Consider the following 27,964-nt stretch of genomic DNA (forward strand, 5'->3'; position numbering starts at 1 on the left):
GCGCGCGCCCGAGGGGGGGGGGAGCGGGGGGCGGGGGGCGGGGCGGCGGGGGCGCGCGCGCGGGGCCGCCGCCGGCTCGGCTCGCGTCCCCTCCCCCCTGCCCGCCCCCGGGCGGCCGGAGACGGCGGCGGCGTCTGCGGGAAGCCGTGTGTCTCCGCAGTGACGTGGGCGGGCCGAGGGCTCGGTGACGTCAGAGGGCTGTGTGTAGCGATGTGTGTGGGGTTCGGAGCGGCGCCGGCACAGCCGAGGGGAGCGGGCGAGCGGCGGCGGCGGGCACAGGTGCGGCTCCGGGGCGCGGGGGACGCGGCGGCGGGGGGCGGGGGGCGGGGGGCGCTGGGGCCGGGGCAGGGCTCGTCGAGCGGCGCGGGGCAGGGGCGCGGGGCAGGGGCGCGGGGGGCGCGGGGGGCGCGGGTCCCGGTCCCGGTCCCGGTCCCGGGTGCGGTCGGGGCGGGGGTCCCGCGGCGGGTCGCGGCTCGCGGACCCCGGGCGGGGGCGGGGGCGGGGGCGCGGGGAGGGCGCTGCACTTGACCCGGGCGGTCGGGACCCCGAGACCCGGGCGCGCGGCGCTCCCCGCCCCCCCCCCCCCCCCCCGACCGTCTGCGCTCCTCGGGGATGCCCCGGGCGGCGGGCGGCGCGGGGATCCCGGCTCGCGCCCCGGGCGCCCGCAGACCCCGCCGCCCCGTGGCCCCGGCGGCCGGGGGTGCAGCCCGAGGGTGCGGGGGTAGCGCCCGGCAACTTCCCGCGGCCGGGGCGCGCGGGGCTTTCCGCAGCGGGGGCAGCGCCGGGAGGGCGCGCGGGGTCGCCCCGAGACTGGGGGCTCCCCCCTCCCCTCCCCCTCCCCCTCCCCCTCGGCGTGCACAGCCCGAGGCGTCCCGGCCCGCCCGCCTCTCGGCGCCCCGTCCGGCTCCGCGCAGGGTGGGTGGGCGGGCGCGGGCCGAGGATCTCGGGGCTCGGGGCCCCCCCGCAGGTCCGGCCCCCGCCCCCCCCCCCGCCCCCGCCCCCTGCCCGCGGTGGGCGATCCGCGCCCTGCCCCGTGGCCTTGGGCCGCCACCCTGGGTCCTCCTAAGGTGAACTGCTGGGAGTTGGGGAGGTAGAAATTTCCATTGATTGGATTTCTTTCGGATTCTCGCTCAAGAAGGAAGTGGAAGAAGAAGCTTTTCTCTTTCCCTCTTCCTCCATTTGCATTCTTTGTGAGGTCTGTCTGCCTTGTGTGTGTGTGTGTGTGTGTGTGTGTGTGTGTGTGTTTTGTCCGGGATTAGTCTGGTTAAGGATGGAGATTCCCAGGAGTGGAGTCCGGGAGCTTTTGGCTTCCATGAAGCACATTCACTAACCTTTTAAAGGGAAAGTTAATTTTTGCCTACAGTCATTTCAGAAAAAAAATAGCATACGTGGACTAGGTGAATCCATGCACTTAAAATCGTAACTTAGTTCCATGTGGTAGATATCTTAACTGCTGATTTTTTTTTTGGGGGGGGGGGATGGAACTGGTGTGTATATATATATATATATATATATTTATTTTTTTCGATTAAGAGCTGAAGTAATGGATTACGGTAAAGTGGCATACCTGAGAAAGCCTCTGGCACTGAGTTTTGGGTGAGATGATCTATCTAAAGACTCTTCCTATTCTGAGTTGGAGTAGCCCTCCCTCTCCCTTTTGAGGAAGACTATTGCTCCCTTTACCCATTCTCCAGATTGCTTTCCTGTTTAAATGAAGCTCTTCTACTTAACTGGTGCTAAATTTAAAGAAGTCGCTCACGGCACCTTTGGTAAAGTGAACTCAGTCTAAGATTAAGAAACTAGTTTCACACTGACCCTTTGGCCTCTGGAGCAAATTCAAATATAACTCTCCCCCACCCCTTTCTCTTCCAGATTAATTAAAAGAAGAATGAACAGTAATCCATGAAGATAACTGGGCAACCTTTTTTTTTTTTTTTTTTTTTTTAGGTATCATTTTTAACTGTAGGAGTTCAAGTGGAGTCAAAAGCTCTTCCCACTGGTGTGAGGATTTATACAAGCCTTCAGTTTATCAACACAGACCAACAGATCATCACTTTTAGAGAAGATACTTTTTTCCCCCCTTCTTCCTTTTTTGGTGTCCTCGGTGCCAAAAACTAATTTCGGGAGCGACTCTTTGATTTGTGTTTGTGTCCAGGTTTTGTGACACAAGTAATCACACAAACTTTTCACATGTTTTGCCTAAAACCAAACCAAACCACTGCATTGATTCTGGACCTCTCGAATTGAGAGAATTGATAAGTGTACTTTAATGCATATATTGGAAGAATTAAGAGAAAAGGCTTCTTCATAGGTGTGCCTCTCAAAATTATATTCTCTATTATTAGCGACAAAAGAAAAAAGTTTATAGCACTGGCAGTGAAATTATACTAGAGCAGAAGCAGAACCAGATCAAGGTGCAAAATCTATTAAGGGGATTTCTCTGAACATTGAGATTTTCTGTGAGAGTAAGTTACCCTAAGTATTGACACATACTGCTTTTCTCTCTTCCAATGAGTGACTAAAAGAACAATGCACATTTCAGACTTACTTATTTAACACGACAGTTTTTAGCCATGGCAAACCTGCAGACAAGTTTTTCCCTGCTTCAGGGCTCCAGTAAAAAACTGAATGGGATGGGAGATGATGGTGGCCCTCCAGTGAAAAAAATGATGACAGACATTCACGCAAACGGGAAAATGATGATCAACAGCAAGATGCCAACCGTGAAGAAGGAACACTTGGATGACTATGAAGTGCCAATGGAAACTGATGGGGAACATGTCAAGCGAACCTGTGCCTCTGTGCCTGAACCTTTACATTTAAACCCCAGTTTGAAACACACTTTGGCCCAGTTCCATTTGAGCAGTCAGAGCTCTCTGGGTGGCCCAGCGGCGTTTTCTGCTCGGTATTCCCAAGAAAGCATGTCCCCTACCGTGTTTCTGCCTCTTCCGTCTCCTCAGGTTCTTCCTGGGCCACTGCTCATCCCTTCGGATAGCTCCACGGAGCTCACCCAGACCGTGCTGGAAGGGGAGTCCATTTCTTGTTTTCAGGTTGGAGGAGAAAAGAGACTCTGTTTGCCCCAAGTCTTAAATTCGGTTCTCCGAGAATTTTCGCTCCAGCAGATAAATACCGTGTGTGACGAATTGTACATCTATTGTTCACGGTGTACTTCAGACCAGCTTCACATCCTAAAGGTCCTGGGAATACTTCCATTCAATGCCCCATCCTGCGGACTGATCACGTTAACTGACGCACAGAGACTATGTAATGCTTTATTGCGGCCACGCACTTTTCCCCAAAACGGTAGCGTACTTCCTGCGAAAAACTCATTGGCCCAGTTAAAGGAAACTGGCAGTGCCTTTGAAGTGGAACATGAATGTTTGGGCAAATGTCAGGGTCTCTTTGCACCCCAGTTTTACGTTCAGCCTGACGCTCCATGCATTCAGTGCCTGGAGTGCTGTGGAATGTTTGCACCCCAGACATTTGTGATGCATTCTCACAGATCACCTGACAAAAGGACTTGCCACTGGGGCTTCGAGTCCGCCAAATGGCATTGCTATCTCCATGTGAACCAGAAGTACTTAGGGACACCTGAAGAAAAGAAACTGAAGATAATTTTAGAAGAAATGAAGGAGAAATTTAGCCTGAGAAACGGAAAGAGAACCCAATCCAAGGCAAGTTTTGTTTTGTTCTGTTTAAATGGTGATTTTGAATAATGGCAGAGGTTCACTTTGAAATCAAGGCTATATTTAGACTATTGCTTAACCTGTGCATTAAGAAGCTGTTCCTGCTCACACAACACAACAAAAAATACTGGTCTCTGTAATGTATTATGTTTGTGTTACACATTTTAGGCTATAGAGTGCTTTCCTGTGTGTGTGTGTGTATGTGCTCGTTTGATCTTCCAAACAACCTAGTGCAAGAAGTAGGATTATTCCCATTCTACAGATAAAGAGAATGAGGCTCAGAGAGATCAAGTGGCTTTCCTAAGATTATACAGCCAGGGAGTGGGGGATCTGGGGCTTCTTTCTCAAGTCATGTTCTCTTTCTTTTTCACACATCCTGCTTTTTGATGACTAGATCTGTTGTTGTCCTAGGACTGGAGATAATTTACACTTTGGTGTTATTTCCATTTGCAAATGGTGTAATAGCTAGCCAAAACAATCCTGGTTGTAGGCTTCAAACAGCATCTTTCAAAGGTAGATCTGGGATTTCTAACACTGTTTCTGTACCTGGTATTTAGGCTTGATCGGTATTGGAAATAAATGGAAAAGGTAGGTTTATCTGAAGAATCTGTGATTCCAGTAAGCAAGTTTTTTTTTTTTTAAAGAAATAACTTTAAAAGAATATGATAGCTTTAGAATAAAAAGATATTTTTAGACTAAATATTAATATAAAAATCTGTCAGTATGGAGATCGTAAACATGTTTCCACCACATTATCTGGTATCTGAAGATCTTCATTCTAAGAGTTTGAATGCCCGGGTAAAACAAGATTTGGGTTATTAAATATCCAGTTTGTTGATCTGGTTTTAACGTATACTTTTCTACTTGATTAAAATCCATATACGAGCTAGCACTATTTAACACTTACAATGTGGCAAATGTTCTTGAGCGGTTTTACGTGTATAATTTTATTTGATTCATACAACAAAAGATTGGCCATGTTTCATTTTAAGAATCTAATTTTCCACTCTTAGTTTTTATTTCTCGAAAGAATCTCTGCCTTTTCTACTTCACAGACGAAATGAATGAGGCGTATTAAATGACTGAGGCTTATTCACAGCAACATTAGAACTTGGGCTAGAGCCTAAGATTTGGTGTCATGTGCTTTATTATGGTACCTTTAAGGTTTTGAGGGAAATTTAGTTACAGTTTAGTTTTAGAACTATGATTTGCTTCTGAAGCTCAAGAGGGTAATTTTAGACTCGAATTCAGGATAGTTTGCTACTTGCCATTTCCAAAGGGTCAGCACTTTGAGATTCCTTGCCTGTGGCTACTAGATAAGTGTATATTGTTCATGTGCAGTTATTGACTGATTTTAAAGCAGGATTGACTTCAGGCCAGTTCCCAAATTGCAGGACTTGCTTACAGCTGGATTGGCCCCACGCTGAAGTTTGTGCTTGGAAATTATCTACATTCTCAAAACGTGGCATGCTCCTTTTGATATTTGTGGTATCTTGCCCTAAGTCAATTAGGAGCCCTACTCTTACATGCCCATAGGTGACCACATTACTTGCCAGATGTTCTTGCTCCAATAATCTTCATTGCTCTAACATAAGCATTTTTGGGATAAACTACTTTGCCTGATATTCCTGCTCTGCGTTTGTGAGAAAAAGCATCTGAGAGCCAATGATAAAGGTTAAAAAGAAAAATGATGAATTTACTTAACCGAAACTGAATGTGCCAGGATTTGGGTAAAATTGAAACCATTCTTCATCTGGATGTAGTCCTTTATTGTCTCAGAAATTATTTATTTGAATTCATTTTTTTATTTGGGAAGGTCCGAGATTTTTTCCTTCACCTTTTGGCTATGTTACCTTTTTGCAGATTTACTTCAGTGTTTTGGTGTATTTTGTTAGTATTTCCAATTTTATGTGAATTTTCAGCAATTTAAGGAAATTTAGGAAGATTTCTAGTAATCAAATCTTTAGGAAAGAAAACTTTTGACTTCATGTGTATGTGTATATATATGTATATACTTGAGTGGTTTATCATGCTTGCCACTTCATATTTTGAAAGTTTACTCCTTAAAACTTTGTGAGGTAGTTCTTTCTTGAAGGTCTGTGAACAAGGCTTCTCAGATGAGATACCAGCCCCAGATGGGTCACATGTTCCAGGTTGTATAACTAGTGGGTGGTGGAGTCAGGAGTCCAATGCAGTTCTTCTGACTTGACATCTAGTAGTTTTCACAGCTTTTCCCTAAAGCAAACTTAGTAGTAGAAACTGAATTTTGAGAAACAGTAACTTTTCCTATCAATTTCCCTAAGTATACTGGTTCATAAACACTGTATTAACTTGAATTATAAACTAAGGTATATAACTGGGAGGGGGGTGGCTAGGAGATATCCTTGACTGGGGAACATTTTTTATTATCTTCTGTGAGTCAGTGAGTCGGTTGCCAAACAAACCAAGTAGACCCAGAGGAAACTCATTTGAAAAAGTCAAGACAGGCTTTCTTTCTTTCTCTCTCTCTCTCTCTCTCTCTCTCTTTTTTTTTTTAAGTACAAGAGTATACTAAATATATTAATCTCTTATGTAAAGTACCTTATGCTTACTGTGAATGCTAATGTAATTCAATATATTTTGATAATTCAGTATGTTTATATAGTTTACATAGTCAAAGTATTGTCTTAGATTGAAAAAACAAAATTATGAAACTCAATAGGCAGTTGATTGAAATGTAGCAACTGTTAAACTATTTCCAAGGGTGGAAATTATATTAGTAATGATCACCAAACTATTTGCATGACTAATAGCTACATTTAATTTGCATAGTTAGTAGCTATATTTAGATGGGAGAAATAAGTGGTATAAGGTCAGTGTTCTAAGTGAGGAACTGGCTCTATGTAGAAACCAAAGGTATATTTTGAACTCTTTCTTACTCAGGTCACGACAAGAAACACATTTGATTTTAGATCTGCCTAGGTGGCTTTGCAAAATGGTGTTCTTAAACTATTTATTTCTTCATATCACCAGAGCTTTTTGTGCTTTTTGTTAGAAATATGGTTATTGTATTTTACCATGTGTGAATCTATGCAAGAATGCCCTATTTCTTTTCCAGTCTTCAGTGGGTATTATTTATTTGATCTAATTCTGATTTTGTGGATCTTACATTTTTGTCTATGGATAAAAGGTTGCTAAGCAAGTTGATCATTTTTAAAAAAATATTTTATTTATTTATTCATGAGAGACACACAGAGAGAGAGGCAGAGACACAGGCAGAGAGTGAAGCAGGCTCCATCCAGGGAGCCCGATGTGGGACTTGATCCCGGGACCCCAGGATCACACCCTGGGGCTGAAGGCAGCCGCCCAACCGCTGAGCCACCCAGGCGTCCCAAGTTGATTTTTTTTTTTTTTAGTTTATTTATTGAGAGAGAGAGTGTGGACACGTGTGAGTGGGGAGAGGGGGAATCTCAAGAGGAATCCCAAGCAAACTCCATGCCAAGCCCAGAGCCTGGTGCTGGGCTTGATCCCATGACCCCGAGATCATGGCCTGAGCCGAAATCAGGAGTGAGACACTTAGCCAACTGAGCCACCTAGGTACCCTGCAAACTGATCATTTGTAAATAAAATTTGGAGGGTAATATTTACTTAAGATTATTTCCAAGCAAGTTAGAAAAGCCCCCTTGTAGTCATAGGTGGTTCTTTACTATTACAGAATGTGTCTGACAATCTTTAAGGTAAAGATGGTGTATATGCCCTTATGTATTTTTTTTAAAAAAGATTTATTTATTTATTTTCAAGAGAGGAAGAGTGTGAGTGCACGCATGAGCGCAAGTGCACCTGTGTTCAGAAGTGGGGGGAGAGGCAGAGGGAGTGTATCCCAGACCCCTTGCTGAGCGGGAAGTCCAATAGGGGCTCCATCCCTACAACCCATGAGATCACGACCTGAGCCAAAACCATGAGTCAGTCACTTAACCTAGTTGGTTTGAACCACTCAAGTGCCCCATGCCTTGATATTTTTTTAAAAGAGTAAAATTTAGATTTCTAACATTCAGACTTGATTACTCTTATGTAAGTAAAATATTATGGTTTTTACTCAGGAGAAGAAAAAAAACCCTATAGATTATCTACAATGCAAACAAGATGATGTAAAGATATCAACTAAAACTTTTTTTTAAAGCCCATTATATGTTTTGCTGTTTTTAGTTTTGCATTTTCCTTTCAGTTCATCATTTTTGCAGAGGTCACTGGAATAATAGTACAAAAAATTTTTCCCGTCTTGTAAATGGTTTTCTTTTGTTTAGGAAGTGCATTTCTTAGTCCAAACCTAAATGAGGTAAGGAAATAAACTAGAGAAAATGGGCAACTACAAACAGTAGTGTTGAGACAAAATGTGTTCCAGTAACAGTTGGGGCACATTTGGTGGTAATCTGTTATATCAGAGATATAGTTTGCATTTTGTTATTAGCATAAGTTTTGATCAAGTGGGGATAAAGTTAGAATCAGATTGTTTGTGCTCATATGGGGGACTAGTATGAATATTTTTGTCTAACTTTTAAAATTAATAATTAACTTCATGAGTTTAGAGACTTTTTCTTATTTTTCCAGAATGTAAGTTTAGTGCTTCGCACGTCAAAGGCACTCAGTGAAATCCTTTTTATAGTTGCATAAATTTTTGAAAAGCAACACTGCATTATATTTTAGAATATTTGGAGTTTTTTAGAAAAATGATGGTTCTATCTGGAAATAAACACATATGTAATTTGCAGATAAACTGTTGAATGAGATAACTGACCCAAATAAGAGAATAGAAGTGAAAGCATTTTGGAGGTTAAGAGTCTAGAAGTGTAGGGTGATGCTTCAAACTGTTATTGAAATATTGAATATATATTTGGGGACTTTTCCTTCCCCCAAACCATCTTCTTGACTTAATCTAGAATTATGTGAAGATATTTCTAATACAAATAAAGTAACTGAGTATTGGGTTAAAATGTACTCACTCTTAATTATTTGCACTCATTAATTATACTGGTTGGATATTTACTTACTAAAACGAAGTTACGCAAGAAGAAAAGTCTGAAACAGGTCTATTATAAGAATTATGTTTGTAAGGACAAATTATGTTTTAGAAGGATGGTTCAATGAAATCTTAGAACGGCTTTGGGAATAGTGCCCCCTTATGGTTTAGAAATTACAGAGCCTGTATTCGTTTTTTTTACCATTAAAAAATGATAAAACATTTATAAATGTTAACACTTTTTTAAAAAGCTTATGATGAACTTAGAAATTTATTCTTTTTGGTCTGAGAAATGGGGAAAAATTAAACTTCAAGGAAGAAGATAAAGGGTATACCTGAATCAATGTGTAGGCAGCCGATAGTGTTCTCATAGCTATATATGTATTAAAATTTATGCCACTGGGAGAACAAGGAAGTAATCAAGAATTGGGTTAACTTTAATCTCTTTAGAATTCTGGAGAGGAAAGTGTGGAAGTGGAACTCAATTTGTTTAAGAGGTAGAACTGGTTTGGGAATAGCTTTAGTAATGGCTAGAACCTTTATCTTGTCCACATGCAGAATTTTGTTCTAATGAAGGATCATAACATAAAATAACTTAAAAATCTTATTAGATTGCAAAAGCAAAAAAAAAAAAAAAAAGAAAAGAAAATATATGATTAAATTCTAAATCTTTTCTTAAGGTGTAGTTTGCCTCAATCACTAGATAAAGTATTACAGCACTGTGCAAGGCAGAAAAAGGAATGAATAGGAAAAACAAAATTACTTTAACTCATTTTGATTTCTAGACTTAAAAGTGGGTCACAGATGTATGTACATAAAAATGAAACCCAGGCCCCCTAGGGCAGGAATTTATCTTCTAGTTTCTGAATCTAGAATATGGTAGATGTTTAATAAAGGTTTAAATAACTGAATGAAAAGTCTTTCTAGCCCCATAAAGTTACCAGTGATTTTCGAGGATAAAAACAGTTTTAATTTTAAAGTGAAGTGGCATTTTTTTTTTAATTTATGGTATTGAATTTATTTTGAGATTTCAAATAGCACTATAAGTGCATATTTTGTTTATGTTATGGGGACAAGGAATACAAAAGTTTAGGAAACTCACTAAAGACCATTTTGGTAACAGTAGAACTTTTATTCCATGTCAAAAAGTTATTTTTGGTGCGATTATGAAAGCAATATAGGCATTGTAGTAAATCCTAAAGAAGCCCAAAGAAGAAAACAAAATTTCATAATTTGTAATTGTAACATAGAGTGATAATTCCTTTACATATGTAATACTTTGTAAATCGGTGCAAAAACACTGGCACAGTACACAGGTGTTCTTAATACAGGACCAGCTGTTGAAATAATACTTTTGGACCAATTTTAAGACAGTTCACTTGGAGCAAGGTTTATCTAATTGCAATTTGTCGTTCATGTAGTAGGCTTTTTCATCTGGGCTTCCATGAAAGGAGAACTAAGCCCTATAGAAAATGACCTGAGTGAAGGTTTCATCAGTTCTCCTAAAGATGGTATATAGTACCATTCTAAATGCTTTAGAGTGAAGTTAATTCGTTGCATAAAATGGATGCCTTGGGGCATTTGGGCTTGTCTCTTGAGAACCCCAGTTGAGAAGGGCCAGGAGGGTTATGAAATCAATTTAGAGGGTCACCAGCATTCAAACAAAATGAAATAGAGTAAAGTAAAAAATAGACTACATTGCACATAATAAAATTAATCTACATTTTGATATTGTCAATATCCATTAATTGCAGGCGAAAATGATCTGAGATCATAATTTTTAAAAAAGCATATGTGCTGAAATGGGATAGAAAAGCAAAATGTTAGATTTATACAGATATTTTGGTGAAAAGACATATATGACAGGAAGATTGCCAAGTTATTGTAATATTAAATGGATTGGACACTGTAGAATTCCAGTATAGAAAATTTTATTTTTAGGGGCATCTGGCTGGCTCAGTTGAAGGAGCATGTGACTCTTGATCTTGGTGTTGTTAGTTCTGGGCCCACATTGGGTATAGAGATGAACTTAAATAAATAAACTTAAAAAAATTATTTTTAAAAGTACCTGGAATTTATTAACAGGACTTATCAGTTTTGCTCCTTTTCCTTCACATTGTAAAGGGAGTGATAACATGCTACTGACTTCACATGGTTTTGTTTCCATAAAGGATTTCAGATAATAGTGTACCTTATAAAAATATGAGCCTTTGCTATTCCTGTGAGCATAGTTAAGCACTTTAAACTTAAAATTGGTTTTGCCAGATAGGTGGTATCTTTCAGTGTGGGGGAGCAGCAGGCGTTGCTGTAACTCCTGAAGATCTGTCTTTGGTAAGTTAGTGGAGGTGCTTAGATCATATTGTTTCAGTTTTGCATCGTGTTGATTAATCTAATAATTACAATGAAGCAAGGCACAAGGCTAAGTCTTAAAGTCTCTTAAGTAGTTATTTGCTACCTTGCAACACTATTCCTATTTCAGTTGAAACACTCATTCACAACATGTTGGAAGTATTGAGGTAACTTGATCCTTTAGTGAGAGATTCAGTTTCTTTCAGTAGGAGTTGTTGGCAGCTGTGTAGTAGGGTGTCTTTGTGTCCTAAAATCATTTATTGGCCACTTGAATGGCTTAGTATTATAATAACACAGTACAAAGATCCTGACAAGTCTATTCACTATATACCTAAGAAGCTATTGCTTAGCTATGTATTCAGTTATGTGTTTAGTAAGGTTGCTAATGATTTATGTTGGGCTTGTACAAAGTAATGTATGCTTAATATTTAATATGTATTATATTTTGCTTCTTATGTAAGCACATCAGAGGGGTAGTCTGTTAAATTTACCAGTCTGCTAGTCCTTTGTATGCTTACTGTCTCATGAATACCACAATTTAAACATTTATCTTTTATAGCTCTTCCTAAATTCTGTTTTAAAAAATAAATTTTCCACATATTTAAAAAAATTTAATTTTGATTTTTGGTGAGATTTTGGCAGTCCCACCATTATGTTGAGGTATTACGTCGATTTCTTTAGTTCATTAATGTTTGTTATTCATTAAAGATAATATTAGTCTGATAATTGCAATTAAAAACTAGAGTGCCGCCTAAAAGCAGTTTATTATTGGAGGTAAGTCTAAGAATTGTAAAGGATATTTATTTATTTATGTAAGTACAAATTGGAATGTTTATATATGAATAATGCTGAGTGAGTGGGATTGCTTTTGTATCTATAAAATGGCAACTAAAATGTTTTGTGTTTTTTTTGGTAAATGAAATCAAGTTCTCTAAATTATTTGTCATTGTAAGACTAATAAGCATTGTGCCACCAAAATACAATAGTTCTTTATGAGGAAATCTGATTATCAAAGGATCATGTGTGTATAGTAAGTCGAAATTTAGAGGAACTTTCATAAAGCATTTCCTGATGTTTACTTATTTAAGATGAACTCTTCTATACATTTTGGAATTGTTTAAATTTTGCTTTCATAGACATTATTTGTTGTTTAGTGACTTAGAGAAAGAACTTTGGAATGAAATAATATGTCTAAAAATTTTCCTATGTGTTTCAGATGAGGATGCCATCTGTTCATTTTGTGGTAGATAATGGTGGGGGAAGTTGGGCATTTTAAGATGTTTAAGGCTCTAACTTAAGATACTAAGTGATCTATTTCTCTCCTTTGCCAAGTAATGTATTCTATTTTAATGTTTAACTACACAAAATGAGTAAGTTATTCATTCCTACATTGAAAGGTAAGATAAGAGGTGGTAGATGCTCATATCTTGGTATCTGATTTTTATTCCTGATCAGTAGTAGCATTACTGCTGTGCCATTTAATTATATTGTTCTTTTTTTAAAGACCTAATTTGTATGTTGACACAAATGCAGAATAGATGAGAAAATCTGGCATGCCTGTGAATTTTCTGTTGTATAATATGTGCTTTTCTTAATTGTTTTTAACACACAGGGTAAGTTGTTATAAATGTGTTTATGGCTTACCACATGTTGGGTAAAATTAAATCCCAACATCTTATCATGGTTAGTGTTATATATTTCCCCATCATTTATATTATTTAATTTGTAGATCTGATTTCTAAAAATACACCCCAGAGACTGTTGGGCTTCTTTGGTACTTCATGGAGTAGAAGGATATTGAATGTGAAAGAGCCTGTCTTCTCAGTTTCACGGTAGCAGAGTAACGTGATAAAAGGCCACCGTGGGAATTAATGAGCTAAGCCGTCATTCAGAATTTATTCAACAAATAGTTATTAGTTCCTGCTATATTCCAGGCATGGTGCTAGGTACTGGAAATACAAAAGTAAGGAAGATGGTCCTTGACCTCAAGCTGCTGTTGAAGTGGAGGCTGGATAGCCACTTGTCAAGGATTTTGAATGAGGAATACAGACATTGGCTAGTGGACTGCACGAAGGGTCTTTAAGGAAGGTTTCTTTAGAACCTGTAGAGTGTGATTTTATTAGGTTGGTGTGAGATTAGAAAATAAAGGACAGAAATTAGGGATGGATGTTTAAAATGCTAGCAATTATTTATGGTGGCACCTGAAGTTTAGAGACCTAGAAATAAAGATGCACTGAGTTTGGATCGTGAATAAAAGTAAAACTTAACACAAATCAAGCTGTAGAGTTTTGAAATGAGTGTGATCAAAATTAAGTCAGATTTTTTTTTTTTTAAACTGAGTCAGATTTCAGGTCAAGATCTTTGGGTGAGGAAGTTTAGAACTTGCTATTTTAAAGATTTGAGATTCCAGATATAATAGAAAAAAAACTTTTGAATATATAAGTCAATTTTAGTAAATTGAACTTTAAAAATCTGGGAACAGTTGATATCTTGGGCAGTAGATCCAGAATTATTTTAGATATGAAACTGATTTAAAGTGGAACTTGCTTTATTTTTTAAATAATGAGCTTAACAAAGGATTTCTAGAAAAAAATTCTCATTTAATTCAGGCTGATGTCCTATCTCATTGATTTGTTAGAGTGAGCTTATCCATGCTTATTAACATCTCTTGTCATACAGTGTTGGGGTGAAAAATGTTCTGCCTAAGTGAATTTTCTGGATGATGAAGCTACTCTTTTTAGCAGGTGTTTTTTTTTTTTTAACTTAAACCTTTTTCATGAATTCTAAAATGTCTTAGTTTTCAGTCTAAGTGGTAGGTATATAGTTAATGGTTTATATCATTTATAATTATTTGTATACAGTATAGTATTTATATCTGGTATATATATTGAATATAACTATGTCACGTTAACTCAAGACTTCTTAAACATCAGTTACTGTACTGTGTTGTGATGAAGGTAGAGAACAATGGAGATATTTTAAATTATTTGCCCTTGGCTTATGATAAAGCTCTCCTATTGTCTTGCTTTTTGAATCAGTTTTTGTGTCTGCACCTTGTAATTCTCCTCTCTTTAGGCTATCAGCTGTCACCTGGTATCTGTCATTTAGTATCTATTGCTGGCATTACCTTTTCTAATTTACTGGTAGAACTGAGCTATAGGTTGAGAAACTGTCAGCAAGTGATTGGCACTTTAGAATATTTAATCTGGACTGTGAGTTTTTTTTTTTTTTTTTAAGATGGTATTTGTTTATTAGAGAGCACGCATGCACAAGCGGAGGGCAGAGGGGTGGGCAGGGGGAGGGAGAAGCAGACTCCCCACTGACCAGAGTGACCGATGTGGGGCTCAGTCCCAGGACTCCAGGATCTTGACCTGATTAAGCCACCTAGGTGGCCCAAGTTTGTTTGTTTGTTTGTTTGTTTTTTTAATTGTATAGAGCCTAGAGGCCCTTATGGAATACTGAACTCTTAAATCCTTTGAAAATACCATTACGTTCCCTAATCTGATGGTCTTGTCAGTTTTTCAAATTCCTGTTCATTCTTAACCAAAATGTTGATCTTCTGCCAATAGAAGTTACCATATTTTTATTTTTTGCTTTTCATTGGTCTTAAATCATCTCCTGATTGGTCAGATTTTGTAATGTTTGCTCCAAAAGTGGTTTCCTTTTCATTTTCAACCCATTTTGTTTTGGCTGTGGGTTGTCCGATTTCTTTGGAGTTTCTTCATTCTAATTGTTTTCCTCCATTAGCAGGAACTCCCCCAATCAAACCATGGACAGTTTATGAATAGATTTTGCTTCAATCACAATTGCTTACATCTGTAGATCTGTTTCTGTTCTATTTTAGTAGTTTCTTGGTTCTAAACTGGAATATTAGGACATCAGACAAAATAGTTTTCCTAATTTCTTAGTATTTGGTGGCTGTCCTCTAAGCACTGAATTATTGGGTGAGGATGTCATTTCCCACACACCTTACCTAGTTGAAGAAGAGAGTGGAGACTTTCGGAGGAATATCCAGCACTCCTTTTTGTCTCAGTTTTTCATTATCACATTCTCCATTCTATCCTCTCTTATTCCATTGGGGTTGTCCATTAGCCTCCTGTCTTTATTGCTCTCCCCAAACCTTGTCTCCTTTCAGCTCCCTCCTCTACTACATGAGTCTTGTTCCTCCTTTAAGAAAACTATTTTCCCAAGAGGGCAGAGTAGTTATTGTGATTTGAAATATGGCGCTGTTGGATGGTGGTAGTGGGGAGGCCATATAGGACCAAAATCAAGGAGAAGTTCATTGTCACGGGTTATTTTCTTTCTCAGTTTCTGAACTTCAGTTTTCTAATCTATAAAATGGAGGTCATGATACCTACTTAAGTACTTGTTAGAATTAAGTAGGGTGTATAAAGTTATTAGGTAGATAGATGTTCATTAAGTAGCCAGTTATCTCCTCCTTTTCCTTTATTCACATATATGGTTTGAGGAAATGTGGTTTACGATAAGTGTTAGCAAACACAATAGTTTTGAGTTTAGCCTGCTTTGTGTGTGTGTGTGTGTGTGTGTGTGTGTTTTTTTTCCTGGTGTGTAAGATGTTTCTTAGGGATCAATTGCCTGGTAAAGGAAGGGAGTGGAGGCAGGATTGTGTGGAGGGAAGGTAAAAATGTGCACTGCCGTCCATCTCATCGGTGTTTTGGCCAAGCTGTCGAGTGAATAATGCCCATTTGAGTTGTACCATGTTAGGCTAAAATGTCTGCTCCTTTGGACTCCTCCCTCCCTCCCTCATATCAGGCACCGTATCAGCTGCCTAGAGAAAGACACAAGCCAGCTTTGAGGAGTTTGCTCACAGGCTGTGCTGCTCAGGTCCAAGCCGACTTCTTGAGGCAGACCCTCTGAAGATCTGTAGAGTTCTCTCTGGGCAGCTCTCTCTTCCTGAAGGCTCTATCAGCCTTGGTCTTTCTGGACGTGCTGTCCGTCTCCTCCACTCAAGGTTACTCTGTGAGGCTCTACCTGGGTTCCCTTGTCTTTTTAATTATTGTTTTTCCTTTTTTTTTTTTTTTAACGTTTCACTGTACTTTTTTTTTTAAATTATACATCTACCTATTCATCCGTCTATCCACCTTTTTTTACTTCCAGTTTTATTGAGAAATAATCAACATACATTACTGTGTAAGTGTGAGGCATACAGCACAATAGTTTGATTTGCAGATATTGTGAAGTGATTACCACAGTAGGTTCAGCTAACATCTATGCTTGTAACACAGTCTGTCTTGGTCTCTGAGGTGCAGTGGGGTGCTTTAGCCTCACCGCTTCCATCCTCCCATTTTATAAGATGCTCTCAGTGTGTCTTGTTCTTGAATAGGGGTTTGTTTTTCTTGTGAGGGGGAGCAAAGTCAAGAACAACCTATGTTGCCATCTTAGTGACATCACTCCCCTGGCAAAGTATTTATTGATAGAGACTGTTATCTAATCCACTAACACATACTGTAGGGAAGGGGTATATGCTCTCTGATTGTGGCAGCAAGAAGAATCTGAACTTACCAAAGCTGTTGTACATTTGCAAGGTGTACTATTTAGAATGGATTTTAAAAATAGATTCCTTAGTACGAAATTTTATGAAATTCTTTCTGGTAATCCATGGTTCCATGCATACTGAAACTATTTCTGTGATGGGACAGTTCACGTGGTTTTGAGTGACAAGATTTGGTACTTTAAGGGAAAGCTGCCTTATTAGAAGAGGACTCTCAAGTAACGTGACTCTTATTAGTCAGGGTTCTCCAGACGCATCCAGTGGCCCTGTCAAGTTGACACATAAAATTAACCATCATGTATTTCCTCAATGAACTTTTTCCTTTCTGCATTTTTCTACAGATAGATACACCATCAGGAATGGAATTACAGTCATGGTACCCTGTTATAAAGCAGGAAGGCGACCATGTTTCTCAGACACATTCATTTTTACACCCCAGGTGAGTGGGTATTGGCTCATTTGTTAATTCACTCATTTGTTCATTCATTCATTCAACATCTGTGTGTCAGGTACTGTTCTAGTTCCTGGGAAGTCATTATTTAGTTTTAGGCTTGTTAATGAAATGAGTCATAAGTTGTGTTGAATTTTTGAGATAACCGTTTTTTGGTGTTTTATGTTCTTTCTAGGAATTTGTTATTTCCCTTTCACCCTAAAGTAAAAATTGGAAGTTTTCCTTTAATTTCCTTACTTCTCTTTAAGAGGTAAACCAACTCTACAAGAGTTTGGTATGCAACTTTGATATTTTACAAAGAAATGTTTTGAAACTCAGAAGCTTTCTTAGTAACCATGTCCTTCAAAATCCAGCTTCATGTTTTCAATAAAAATGTACCTTGGATTATAAACTTTTTATTTATTCCTAGATTTTTATTGCTGTAGATACATATTCTCCCCAAACATGGTAATGAAGCATCTCAGTCTTATTTACATTTGCAGAGTTCCTACCATACCTATTGTGTTTGAAATAAGTCTTTGGGCAATATTAAATCTGTCAGTTTTCTTAGCAGAATACTGAGTTTTCATCCTCAGAATTCATGTAATTAGTAAAGAAGAACAGAGATTACTGTATAAAAAAATGAGATGTAATGACTTAGAGTTTAGGGAATGAAGTAGTACATCAGTAAGTGGTTGCATCTTTTGGCTAAAGGTTATACAGATTACAGTTAATACTTCAGTATCTAGCTCAAATTTGTTCTATGGGTCTCTCAAATAATCTGAACAATTTTATGTTTTATGTGAGCTTTGAGCAAAATTGGTAGTTCTCCCTTCAATCTTAGTTTTGTACAACTTATTGAGGTTTTATCAAATTAAGAAGTACTAAAGTATTTCAGAAAAATTGCTCTGTGGGGTTTGAAACAAGTAGGACTGCCCAGCCTCAGTAGCTTCGTGGTATTCAAAGTGCTATACAAGAAGGGCCCTGGGAGCTCCTCATCGGGCCTGTGGTGAATCATGAATCAGGCCATAGCTTTCTGGTGTGGGATTGAATCAGCCTGTATAAAAAAAGAGCAAGGATTCCTTTCTTTGGACCTGTAGTGGGCAAGAAAATGGTAGTGCCTGGTCTTTTTTCTTTGTAGCATAAGCCTTACCTATTCAGGGCTATTAAACAGCTCTAAAGTGCTTCATGCTTTTAGTTCTCAGGTGGTTTTGAGGGAAGGAGATGAGACTAATTTTCTTTCCCAGTATCTCTCTAGTGTTTAGAAATTACTTTTTGCAAAATAACAAAAATTACTCATAATTTTGCACTTACTCTCTAAAGTACTGAAATTTTAAAGAATTCTTTTCTATGATCCTTATTTTCTGAGTTGTTATGTCGTCTGTGTTAGTATAAAGTTTTTTAACCATAGAAATAGATTTAACATATTTTGCTTTTTTACCCAAATATAATATGTGTCTTATTTTGCCTTTCTGTGTTTTTAGCTACTACTTATACATGTGTGATAAAGTGGTTGCCCCAAATGTGTCGCTTACTTCTACTGTATCCCAGACTAAAGAGGTTACAAAGACAGAGACAAGTAGGTCCATACCAAGACAGTCAGAGAAGCCTCATAGTAGTGGGAAACATCAAAAGATGGTGTCTTACCCAGATGTCTCACTGGAGGAACAGGAGAAAATGGATTTAAAAACAAGTAGAGAATTATGTAGCCGTTTAGGTAAGTATTCAGAAATTATTTTTTTTAAATCATATATCTAATAACTATGTTTATTCATCATTTTTAAAGAGGATTTCTATTTAAGAGCGTGTTCCAGATCATTGAAGCTTTTATCTTAAAAAAAATGTACCTTTTGAAATTCTGAGTGACTACTTAGAACCTCAGTTCTTACCCCTTTTTTTAGAACAGTTATAGCTATAGAGGCTAATGATAAGTGTATGTAGGCTACATAGTTTCATACTGCAAGTGATTTTTACGTGATTGTTTTTTCCTTTTCCTGCCCTTTTTTGCTGTCAGTTTTCTTCAGAAGGTCCTTTCTAATTTGCTGTGAACTGCGAAGCCATTTTATAATGCTAAGAAGTATTTTGGGGCACCTGGCTGGATCAGTTGGTAGAGCATTGTAACTCTTGGTCTCAGGGTTGTGAGTTCAAGCCTCACGCTGAGTGTAGAGCTTAAAAAAAAAAAAAAAAAGAATAAATATCTTAAAAAAAGAAATAATGCTAAGAAGTACGTAAGAATAGTTAGGTATAGGACTCAGGGAAACTTAGCCATGTGATAAGCAAGAATTGAAGAATTGAAAACTCATAGCTCTAGGAGCCAGGCAGATGGCATAAAAGCAGAATGCTGGCTAGACATCTTTCAAGAAAAAAAGAAAAGCTGCCTAGTTACAGTGTCTTTTAAAATACTGTGGACCAAGTGAGACATGTCTGTTCAAAAGCTGCCTATTTTACTACCTATATAGCAGCAGAGCTTTGCTTACAGCTTAGACAAGTGTAAGTAACAGTTATTTCAGCTTTCTTAGAGTAGTTGAAGAGCCCGTTAATCATTAACTGTTTTAATAGGTAATTGAGATTCTTTGGGGGGTTTCTGTACTTTAATTATGAGATTTTCAAAATTCAACTTTCTTTGGATTTAAATATGGCAAACTATAATTAGAATGTACTATTATGTCATATTTGTGTTATATTTTATTTCCCACTCTAATTCTAGTGACTTTTAAAAAATTGTTGGTAGGGTTCATATACTATAAAATATACCCTTTTAATTAAGTGTGCAATTTAGGGACTTTCAGTAAATTCACAAAGTTCAATAATCACAACTGTTTAATTTCAAGACATTTTCATCATCTCAGAAAGAAACCCTGTAATCCATTAGAAGTTATTCTCTATTTTCCTCTTTCCCCAGCCTCTATTTATTTTTTGTCTTTATAGATTTGTCTATTCTGGATATATATGAAAAATATTATGTAATATGTGACCTTTTATTGTCTGGCGTTTCACTTGGCATATTTTTTTAGTCCATGTTTTAGCTAGCATATTTTAGTACTTGTTTTCTTTATATAGTTTAATAACATTCTGTTATTGTATAGTTAAATATACTACGTTTTGTTTATCTACTTATCAGTTGATGGACATTAAATTGTGTCCACTTTAAAAAAAAAAATAGGCTCCATGCCAAACATTGGGCTTGAACTCATGACCCCAGGATTAAGGAGTCCAATGCTCTACAAGTGAGTCAGCTGGGTGTTCCGAATTGTGTCTACTTTTTGGCTGTAATGAATAAAGTTGCTGTGAACACTTATGCACATGTTTTAATGTAGACATGTTTTCATTACTTTTGGATATGCATTTAAGAGTGAAAGTCTGGGTCATGTTTAACATCCTGAGGGGCTGCCAAACTGTTTTTTAAAGCAGCTGTACCATTTTCCTTTCTACTAGCGGTTTATGAGGGTTCCAATTTCTTAGATCTTTGTCAACACTTGTTATTGTCTCTCTTTTGATTATAGCCATCCTAATGGTTGTAAAGTGGTATCCATGGTTTGGATTTGCAATTTTCCAATGACTAATGATATTTGGTGCCTTTCTATGTTTTATTGGATCTATGTTTTATTGGATCTAATCAGATCTTTTGCCAATTTTTACATTGGGTTGTCTCTTTACTATTGAATTATAAGTTCTTTATATTTTCTGGATAGTAGACCCATATCAGATATATGATTGCCATTCTATCAGTTGTCTTTTCATTTTATTGTTGGTATTTTCTGAAGCACAAACGTTTTATTTATTTTTTGTTTATTTTAGAGAGAGTATGCATAAGTGGAGTGGGAAGAGGAGAAGGAGGGAGAGAGAGAATCTTAAGTAGGCTTCATGGTCAGTGCAGAACTGGAGTTGGGGGGCTCAGTCTCACAGCCCTGAGATTGTGACCTGAGCTAAAATCAAGAGTCAGACGCTTAACCAACTGAGCCATGTAGTTACCTCAAAACAAAAGAATTTAAAAATCTGATGATGTCCAATTTATTTTTTCTTTGGTTGCTTATGTAGGTGTTATGTTTAAGAAACCATTGCCTAATACAAGGTCACAGATTTACATATAAGGGTTGTAGCTCTTACATTTAGGTCTTTAATCCATTTTGAGTTAATTTTTATATACAGCGTGAGGTTCAGTCTCACTCTTTGTATGTGGATGCAGTTGTCCCAACATTATTTGTTGAAAAGACAATTCTCTCCTGATTGAGTTGTTTTGGTGCCCTTGTTGGATATCGTTTGCCCATAAAAGTATGGATTTATTTTTGGACTTAGTATTTATGCTAATACTACACATAGCCTTGATTTCTGTAGCTTTGTAATAAGCTTTGAAATTGGGCAGTGTCAGTCGTAATAGTTTATTACTCTTTTTCAAGATTGTTTTGGCTATTTTGGATTCCTTGCTTTTTCATATGAATTTCTGCATCAGCTTGTCAATTTCTGCCACAAAGTCAGCTGGGGTTTTGATAGGAATTGCATTGAAAAGGTAGATCAATTTGGGGAATATTACTGTCTATCTTAGTCTGTTCAGGCAGCTATAACAAAAATACCATAAACCGGGTGGCTTACACCACAAACATTTACTTTTTACAGTTCTGGAGGCTGGGAAGTCCAACATCAAGGCACCAGCAGGTTTGGTGTCTGGCAGAGGCCTGCTACCTGGTTCATAAATGTTTGTGTTCTCTTCAGACGCATGATGGAAGTCCTCAGGGCATAGATCCTATCATGAAGGCTCCACCCCCATGATCTAATTATCTTCCAAAGGTCCACCTCCTAATACCATTATTTGGGGCATTAGGATTTCAACAAATGAATTTTGGGATCACTAACATTCAGTTAATGATACCATCTGAACAATATTAAATCTTCCAATCCATGAACGTTGGATGCCTTTTCATTTATTTAGGTCTTTAATTTTTTAAATGATGTTTTATAGTTTTCATTGTATAGGTCTTGTACTACTTTTCTTAAATTTATTCTTAAGTATTTCATTATTTTTTATTTCATATGTAAATAGAGTTTTTTCCCCCATTTCATTTGTGGGTTGTTCTAATGACTTTTTAACAGTGATATTCATTTTTTTGTTACTTCATTTTTGCCTCTCAAAGATCCATCAATCTCAAGTAATTCTACAAGTAAAAAGAAACCTGAGTCTACCACTTGCAATTTCACCAGAGACACAAGCAAGGCAGGAATAGACCATGATACCGCCGCTTCATCTCCACTTCTTGTCAAAGATATCATTTGCGAGGATGACAAGGGAAAGATCATGGAAGAAGTAATGAGAACTTATGTAAAACAACAGGAAAAACTGAACTCAATTTTGCAAAAGAAGCAACAACTTCAGATGGTAAAATTGTTATCTAAATGATAATCTATTATGAAAAGATACTTTTTGCATATTCTCAAGAAAAGTCAAGAGAGGTATTATAGATGTGTTTAAGATTTAGAGTTCTACACTCATAAGCAGGGTTTTTAAAAAAATTTTAGAGAAAATAGTTTTCAAGATAATTACTTTTATATAAAACTGATATGACAGCTGAACTTTAGATGTTTTCTGTCCTGTTTTTTTCTGTATTGAAATTTTTAGCATGATGGAAGTAAAATAAAAGTTGTATTGTGATTCTTTATATTACAGGAAGTTGAAATGTTGAGCAGTTCAAAAGCCATGAAGGAACTCACTGACGAACAGCAGAATTTGCAAAAAGAGCTTGAATCTTTGCAGAATGAACATGCTCATAGAATGGAAGAATTTTATATTGAACAGAAAGACTTAGAGAAAAAATTAGAGCAGGTAATGAAGCAAAAATGTACGTGTGATTCAAATTTAGAAAAAGACAAAGAGGCTGAATATGCAGCACAGGTAAGAATTACTCAGTTTGTATAATGTTGCCCTTTCAGTGTGGGAATTGAAGGTGTTACCTTCTCTATTAAATTACTTTTTGTCAAGCTCATTTCATTGGGCAAGATTTCAAAATAGGTAATTCTGTTAAACACAAGTTTATAGCATATCATCCAAGATGATTTTTTTATTGTGATTGCTTTATTAAACTTTCCTTAGGTTTCTGTAGTTCAGTTGCCCAAATTGCTAATCTCTAGCTGTCTGAATATCAAATGTTGTATTATCTTAATGTAGTAAATGGGCTTTCAGATCAACAAATTAACAGACATAAACTGTTACCCACTATGTTCAAAAGCACTTGAGCAAAAAGGAGTAACAGCTCACAACTTGGGGAAGATGAACAAATCACCCTTAACTTGAGCAGGCTGTGTGAGGGGTACACTAAAGTGTAGGACACGGTGACAGTGGTTTAGTGTTAGTTCTCTTGACCCTTTGTTTTTCCCTCAATTCAATGTTATGTCAAAGTTGGATGAGTATTATTAGATATTTAAGAGATTGTAATATGCACGAAACAGTTCATTTTGTAAAAAGTAATTTGAAAGTAGGTCTTTGCCATGGTGTGAGGATTAAATGGAAAAACAAAACTGAATGAGAACTAACACAGTCTTTTAAATCCCTCAGTTGGCCGAACTAAGACAGAGATTGGACCATGCTGAGGCCGATAGGCAAGAACTCCAAGATGAACTCCGGCAGGAACGGGAGGCAAGACAGAAGTTAGAGATGATGATCAAAGAGCTGAAGCTGCAAATTTTGAAATCATCTAAGACTGCTAAGGAATAGAAACCTTTATAGAGATTCATCTGTGTATTCCCAACAGGGTTTATTTTTGTTTGTTTATTTGCTTTGGTTATTGAATTCTGAATAACTTGTCTGCATGAAGATAACTAGGCATCCTATCCATTTGTAGATCAGAGAAAGTGAAGAGATTATATATTAGTACATAAATTTTTACATTTTCCAAATGAATGAAAATGTATGTTTCTTTGTACTTTTTTTCAACCAGCTTAGAAACAGTACTATATGGTTTCAACTATTAGATAATCTGCCTATATTTCTAATGCAAATTTAGCAGTTGTATACTTTTTAAAAGCTGCATTGTGTAATGGATAGTTGTGGTCAGTTTTGTTACCCATATTTCAGACTCAATTTTACATACGATGGTGGCTTCATATTTCAAAAATACAGAGCTACTGAAGGAATTGAATCTATTTTTTTCATTAACACAGCCTCCTTTCTAAACTGATACAGTATGCTCATTATTACACATAAAATTTGCTTTTATTTTGTTCATATTATAGAACGAATTTCCACCAGTTCTCTTTCTTTTTTAATGTCTCCTAAGAGACATTCTGTCAAGAGGAATTTCATTGATGAGGTTATAGCACACCCCATAGGCATAATGAGGAAGGATAACATACTCTGTTATACACTGCTATTAAATACAAGAAGCAGTTGTAATCTATTTTTTGCTTTAAATGTGGTTATATTTAGAATTTCTTTTTAATGCAGCAACTTCAGAAGAGGGAATAAAATGTAATTTTTGAACTTTTGTTTATGTTGTTAATAGAGGTGTGAAAATATTAATGTTGAGAAAAAACTGATAACCATTGATGTACATCAGTTTGTATACAATCCATAACCCTCCTGTACAGTTTTTATATGTAGTTATGGGTCTTACTGAAATTTATATAATGGATTTGTTTTCTGTAATGGGTTTGTTTTTCCTTAAAATGTAAAATATTAAACACCTTGAAGGTTATTTTGAATTTTTGTATGTTTAAATGTTAAGTCTTATCAATATTTGCACGAATGGACCATTGTCAATTACTACTTAATATCAAAATCAGGAATTTACAGTCAGCTGATAGTGTATGATAGGTTAATATAGGGAAGTTTAGTTACCTGCCACTAAAAGGTTTTTAGATAATTTTTAGAAGATAAAGGAATTCCATAGTTTGGGGGAGGGGCAAATCTTCTGCACTTTTTTTTGCACAGAAAAGTCTGTCATTCTTTAATGGCAAATTTCATATTCATTAATTCTTGGCTTAAAAAATACTAGGTAAAATTCTTAGTATGCATTTATTAAAGGAAGTTTCCTGAAGCTACCATTAATTGACATTATTATTCCAGGAATTTTCTGTTTGTGTTCTCATGTAGAGTACTGTATGAAATTACTTGAGAGCTAAATTTATTTTTTAAATAAATCAGCTAGAGTTAAGGTTATATACTATTCCTGGTATAGACGACAGATGCTCTACTGATACAGAACTTCAAAAATCAGTAGGTTATCATTTAGTCAGTTATTTTCATATTTTGCTTAATGGTACTTACATATCCTAAAAGAATTTTTGTACTTTTCAAAGTATAGTTTCTTTACTAGAGTGTGATGTAAATGTGTATTTTCTATCTTCCATTTAAATTTTTACTATATTAACCCTGCAATTAATTTGTTGTTTCTTGGACTCCTCAAGGAGGAACAAATGTTAAAAATGATATACCCTCCTAATACCTTTTATTTAGATCTGGAGAAAGAAAAATCACAAAGACAGTTTATGATAGTGTTCATTTTAGTTGTGTCAGTTAAGCTTTTTGGGAGATAACTCAAGCCCCTATAATTTCATTTTTCTAATTTACTAAAAAACTTTATGCTTATATTAATAAATGACAAGCTTACATAAGTTTCAACCCAAAACCTCTACAATAAGTTGCTTAATCTTTGAAGTATTTTATTTTAAAATTCTAAGCAGTGCTTAAACATCTTTAAAATACATAAACTCTTAATTTAGAATTGAGTAAAAAAATACTTTTTCTAATCCTTTGCATTAGAAAAACCTGCCACGTGAAATTGTATAGTCTTCATTTTCCAGAAGATACATTGATGTGCCATAGGTTTCTGTTTAACTTCCTTGAAAATAGAGATTTTAGTCAATTGTAAATATTATACCTATTCTAGTTAAAAGTAATTTTAAGTTAAACTGCACCACATAGGTTGAAAATAGAGAGATTTTGTAATACTTTAAAAGTGGCCTCTGCTGAAATATCCATATAAACTTATTCTTCTATTCTTTGCATGCTCATTTTGTGTGTTGGTTGCTAGCTTAAAGTTTGTTTTGGTGTTAGTTTTTGTGTGCCAGTTTATTAGGCAAGCAGATTTTTCCTCAGACTTTGTAATATTATTCTTTTTAGGAAAAATATTAAAATATTTACTTTAAAAAGCTGCATTAAAGGAACGGCCTATCAAAAGTGCTAGAGCATCTTAAGGAAGAAAAGATAGAGTATTAGCTTACTGGGTGATGGGTGATGTTTAATTTGGGTGATGATAGTTTCTATACTTTAAACATTGTGAGTAAAGGGTACCAAATCTATAAAAGCAGTAAATGTAAAACCTGCTGTCATTGAGGAAGCTCTAAACCAGCCTGATTTCACAAATGCAACTTGTAACACTATGAAAGGATTTGACCAACAACATAAGTTTGGCTTGTGCTTTAGTTTTGTAAAGCATATTCTTTTGCTTGAATTTCTGTGTCCATGAGAGTCAGGATGTTTTATGCTTCTTGAACTAATTTTATAACATATTTAATATATTACCAGTTGAGATATAAAATCATTTGTACATATTGAATTAAAAACCAGTTACTAAAGTAGGTGAAATAGACTGAGTACAATGATATTTGCAGGTTATACATAGGTTTTGGAAGTCATGACCAAACAACCAGTTTATTTGCACATCTGTGGCTTCTGTTTGAAGGAAAGTAGAATGATGAGGAAACTCGAGTAGTAAGAAGCATGTTCAAGGTATTTCCCTAAAATTAATTGTCAAGCTGGTGCTGAAAGTTTTTGATCAGCTTCTAAAATTTTCTTTTCAGTGAGTTACATTTTGATTCCTTAGGGGAAAAATCCTCATTTTCATTTGCTCTTATGCATTTAATCCGCACGACAGGACATTAAAAATCAATATAATGAAAAGTTGTGCTCATACTGTACACCTGTTTCTGTGCTTAGAACTACTTGTTAATTTTTATCGAAGCTGTCAGCAATAAGGGACACATTACTGCTGTATTATACATTGTGGGATTGAATAAACAGCTTAAATTTTTTTCTAGTATAGGATACTGACGCATTTCTATTATTGGAAGAAATTTGTATGGGTATTCTATATTGCATCTTGTTTAAAAGGACAGGTTTTTTTTGTTTTTTTGTTTTGTTTTTGTAAAATCTTTACATTTTAGATGGCTTCTAAAACTGTAATGCAATCTGGAGCCTGTTTCTTTAGTAATAGAACTAACTGTCTTACATAGTGCTACTGTTTTTGAATTAGCGATCAAATGTAAAAACTGAAATTTAAAAATTAAGCCCAGAAAACAAAAGTGTATTAAGTTAGCTGAATGTAAAAGAAATTTATAAGACTTTTTTCCTTCAATATAGATACCTCACTTGAAAATAAAGCACAGCATACTTAAAGTAGTTCTAGTAAAAAGAAAAAAGTCCCACAAAAGAATTGCTTAATCTAGGACAACTTTGGGGGAATTATAGTTTGGGAGAAATAAAATATACTTGCTTTTAACCATCCTGTTAGAAGTATTTGCTTATCCTGATAATTTTAAGCCAACACAGTAGTCTTAAATTATTTCTGAATTTCTAACCTGTGAAGGCAGTAAGTGAAATAACTGTTCTGCAACTGTTGAAACAAGTTGTTGACTATATTGACCATAAATCAATTTAAAATTTTGCCAATGATGTACAGTTTTATGGTTAAAATTGCTGTGGTTGGTTGCATCACATGACACACAAAACTGTCCTCTACCTCACGTGAAATAAATATTTTATATGGTTTTACTATAAAAACAAGACTCATCTATCTGGTCACTTAGTTTACAAATTTTGAATTATATTTATTGAAACATGACATACTGTGCTCTCAGCTTATACCTCAATCGTATTTTGTGCTGTTTTCCATTTTCATGCCCTGTAAATAACTTGTATAGATTGTGGATTAAATTCCAAATAAAAACTTTTAATGCCAATGAAACTGATTGAAGCCATTTTAGTATCCTGTGTGAGCTCAACT

The 27,964-nt window shown here is 36.7% G+C and overlaps 1 protein-coding gene and 1 long non-coding RNA gene across 7 annotated transcripts in view; one reads left to right on the forward strand and one right to left on the reverse strand.

The window, feature by feature from the left end:
- Positions 1–27,964, reverse strand: part of LOC144302698 (uncharacterized) — a 53,001-nt gene that overhangs the window by 11,287 nt on the left and 13,750 nt on the right. The window lies entirely within an intron of this gene.
- On the forward strand, positions 87–27,925 carry SKIL (SKI like proto-oncogene). Of its 6 annotated transcripts, XM_077880313.1 has the most exons (8): positions 90–279; positions 1,873–2,169; positions 2,610–3,678; positions 16,889–16,982; positions 18,458–18,690; positions 22,103–22,344; positions 22,633–22,857; positions 23,518–27,925. In XM_077880313.1, exons 3-8 carry the CDS (start codon positions 2,634–2,636, stop codon positions 23,674–23,676), a joined length of 1,998 nt encoding a protein of 665 aa, XP_077736439.1. In that variant the 5' UTR covers positions 90–279; positions 1,873–2,169; positions 2,610–2,633; the 3' UTR covers positions 23,677–27,925. The 6 variants fall into 6 exon arrangements, with proteins under 6 accessions (XP_077736440.1, XP_077736439.1, XP_077736435.1 ...); XM_077880314.1 differs by having other exon boundaries at positions 87–279; positions 1,873–3,678; positions 22,633–22,788; XM_077880309.1 differs by having other exon boundaries at positions 1,873–3,678.

The sequence above is a fragment of the Canis aureus genome, chromosome 31 (assembly GCF_053574225.1).
Source record: "Canis aureus isolate CA01 chromosome 31, VMU_Caureus_v.1.0, whole genome shotgun sequence".
Classification (NCBI taxonomy): domain Eukaryota; kingdom Metazoa; phylum Chordata; class Mammalia; order Carnivora; family Canidae; genus Canis; species Canis aureus.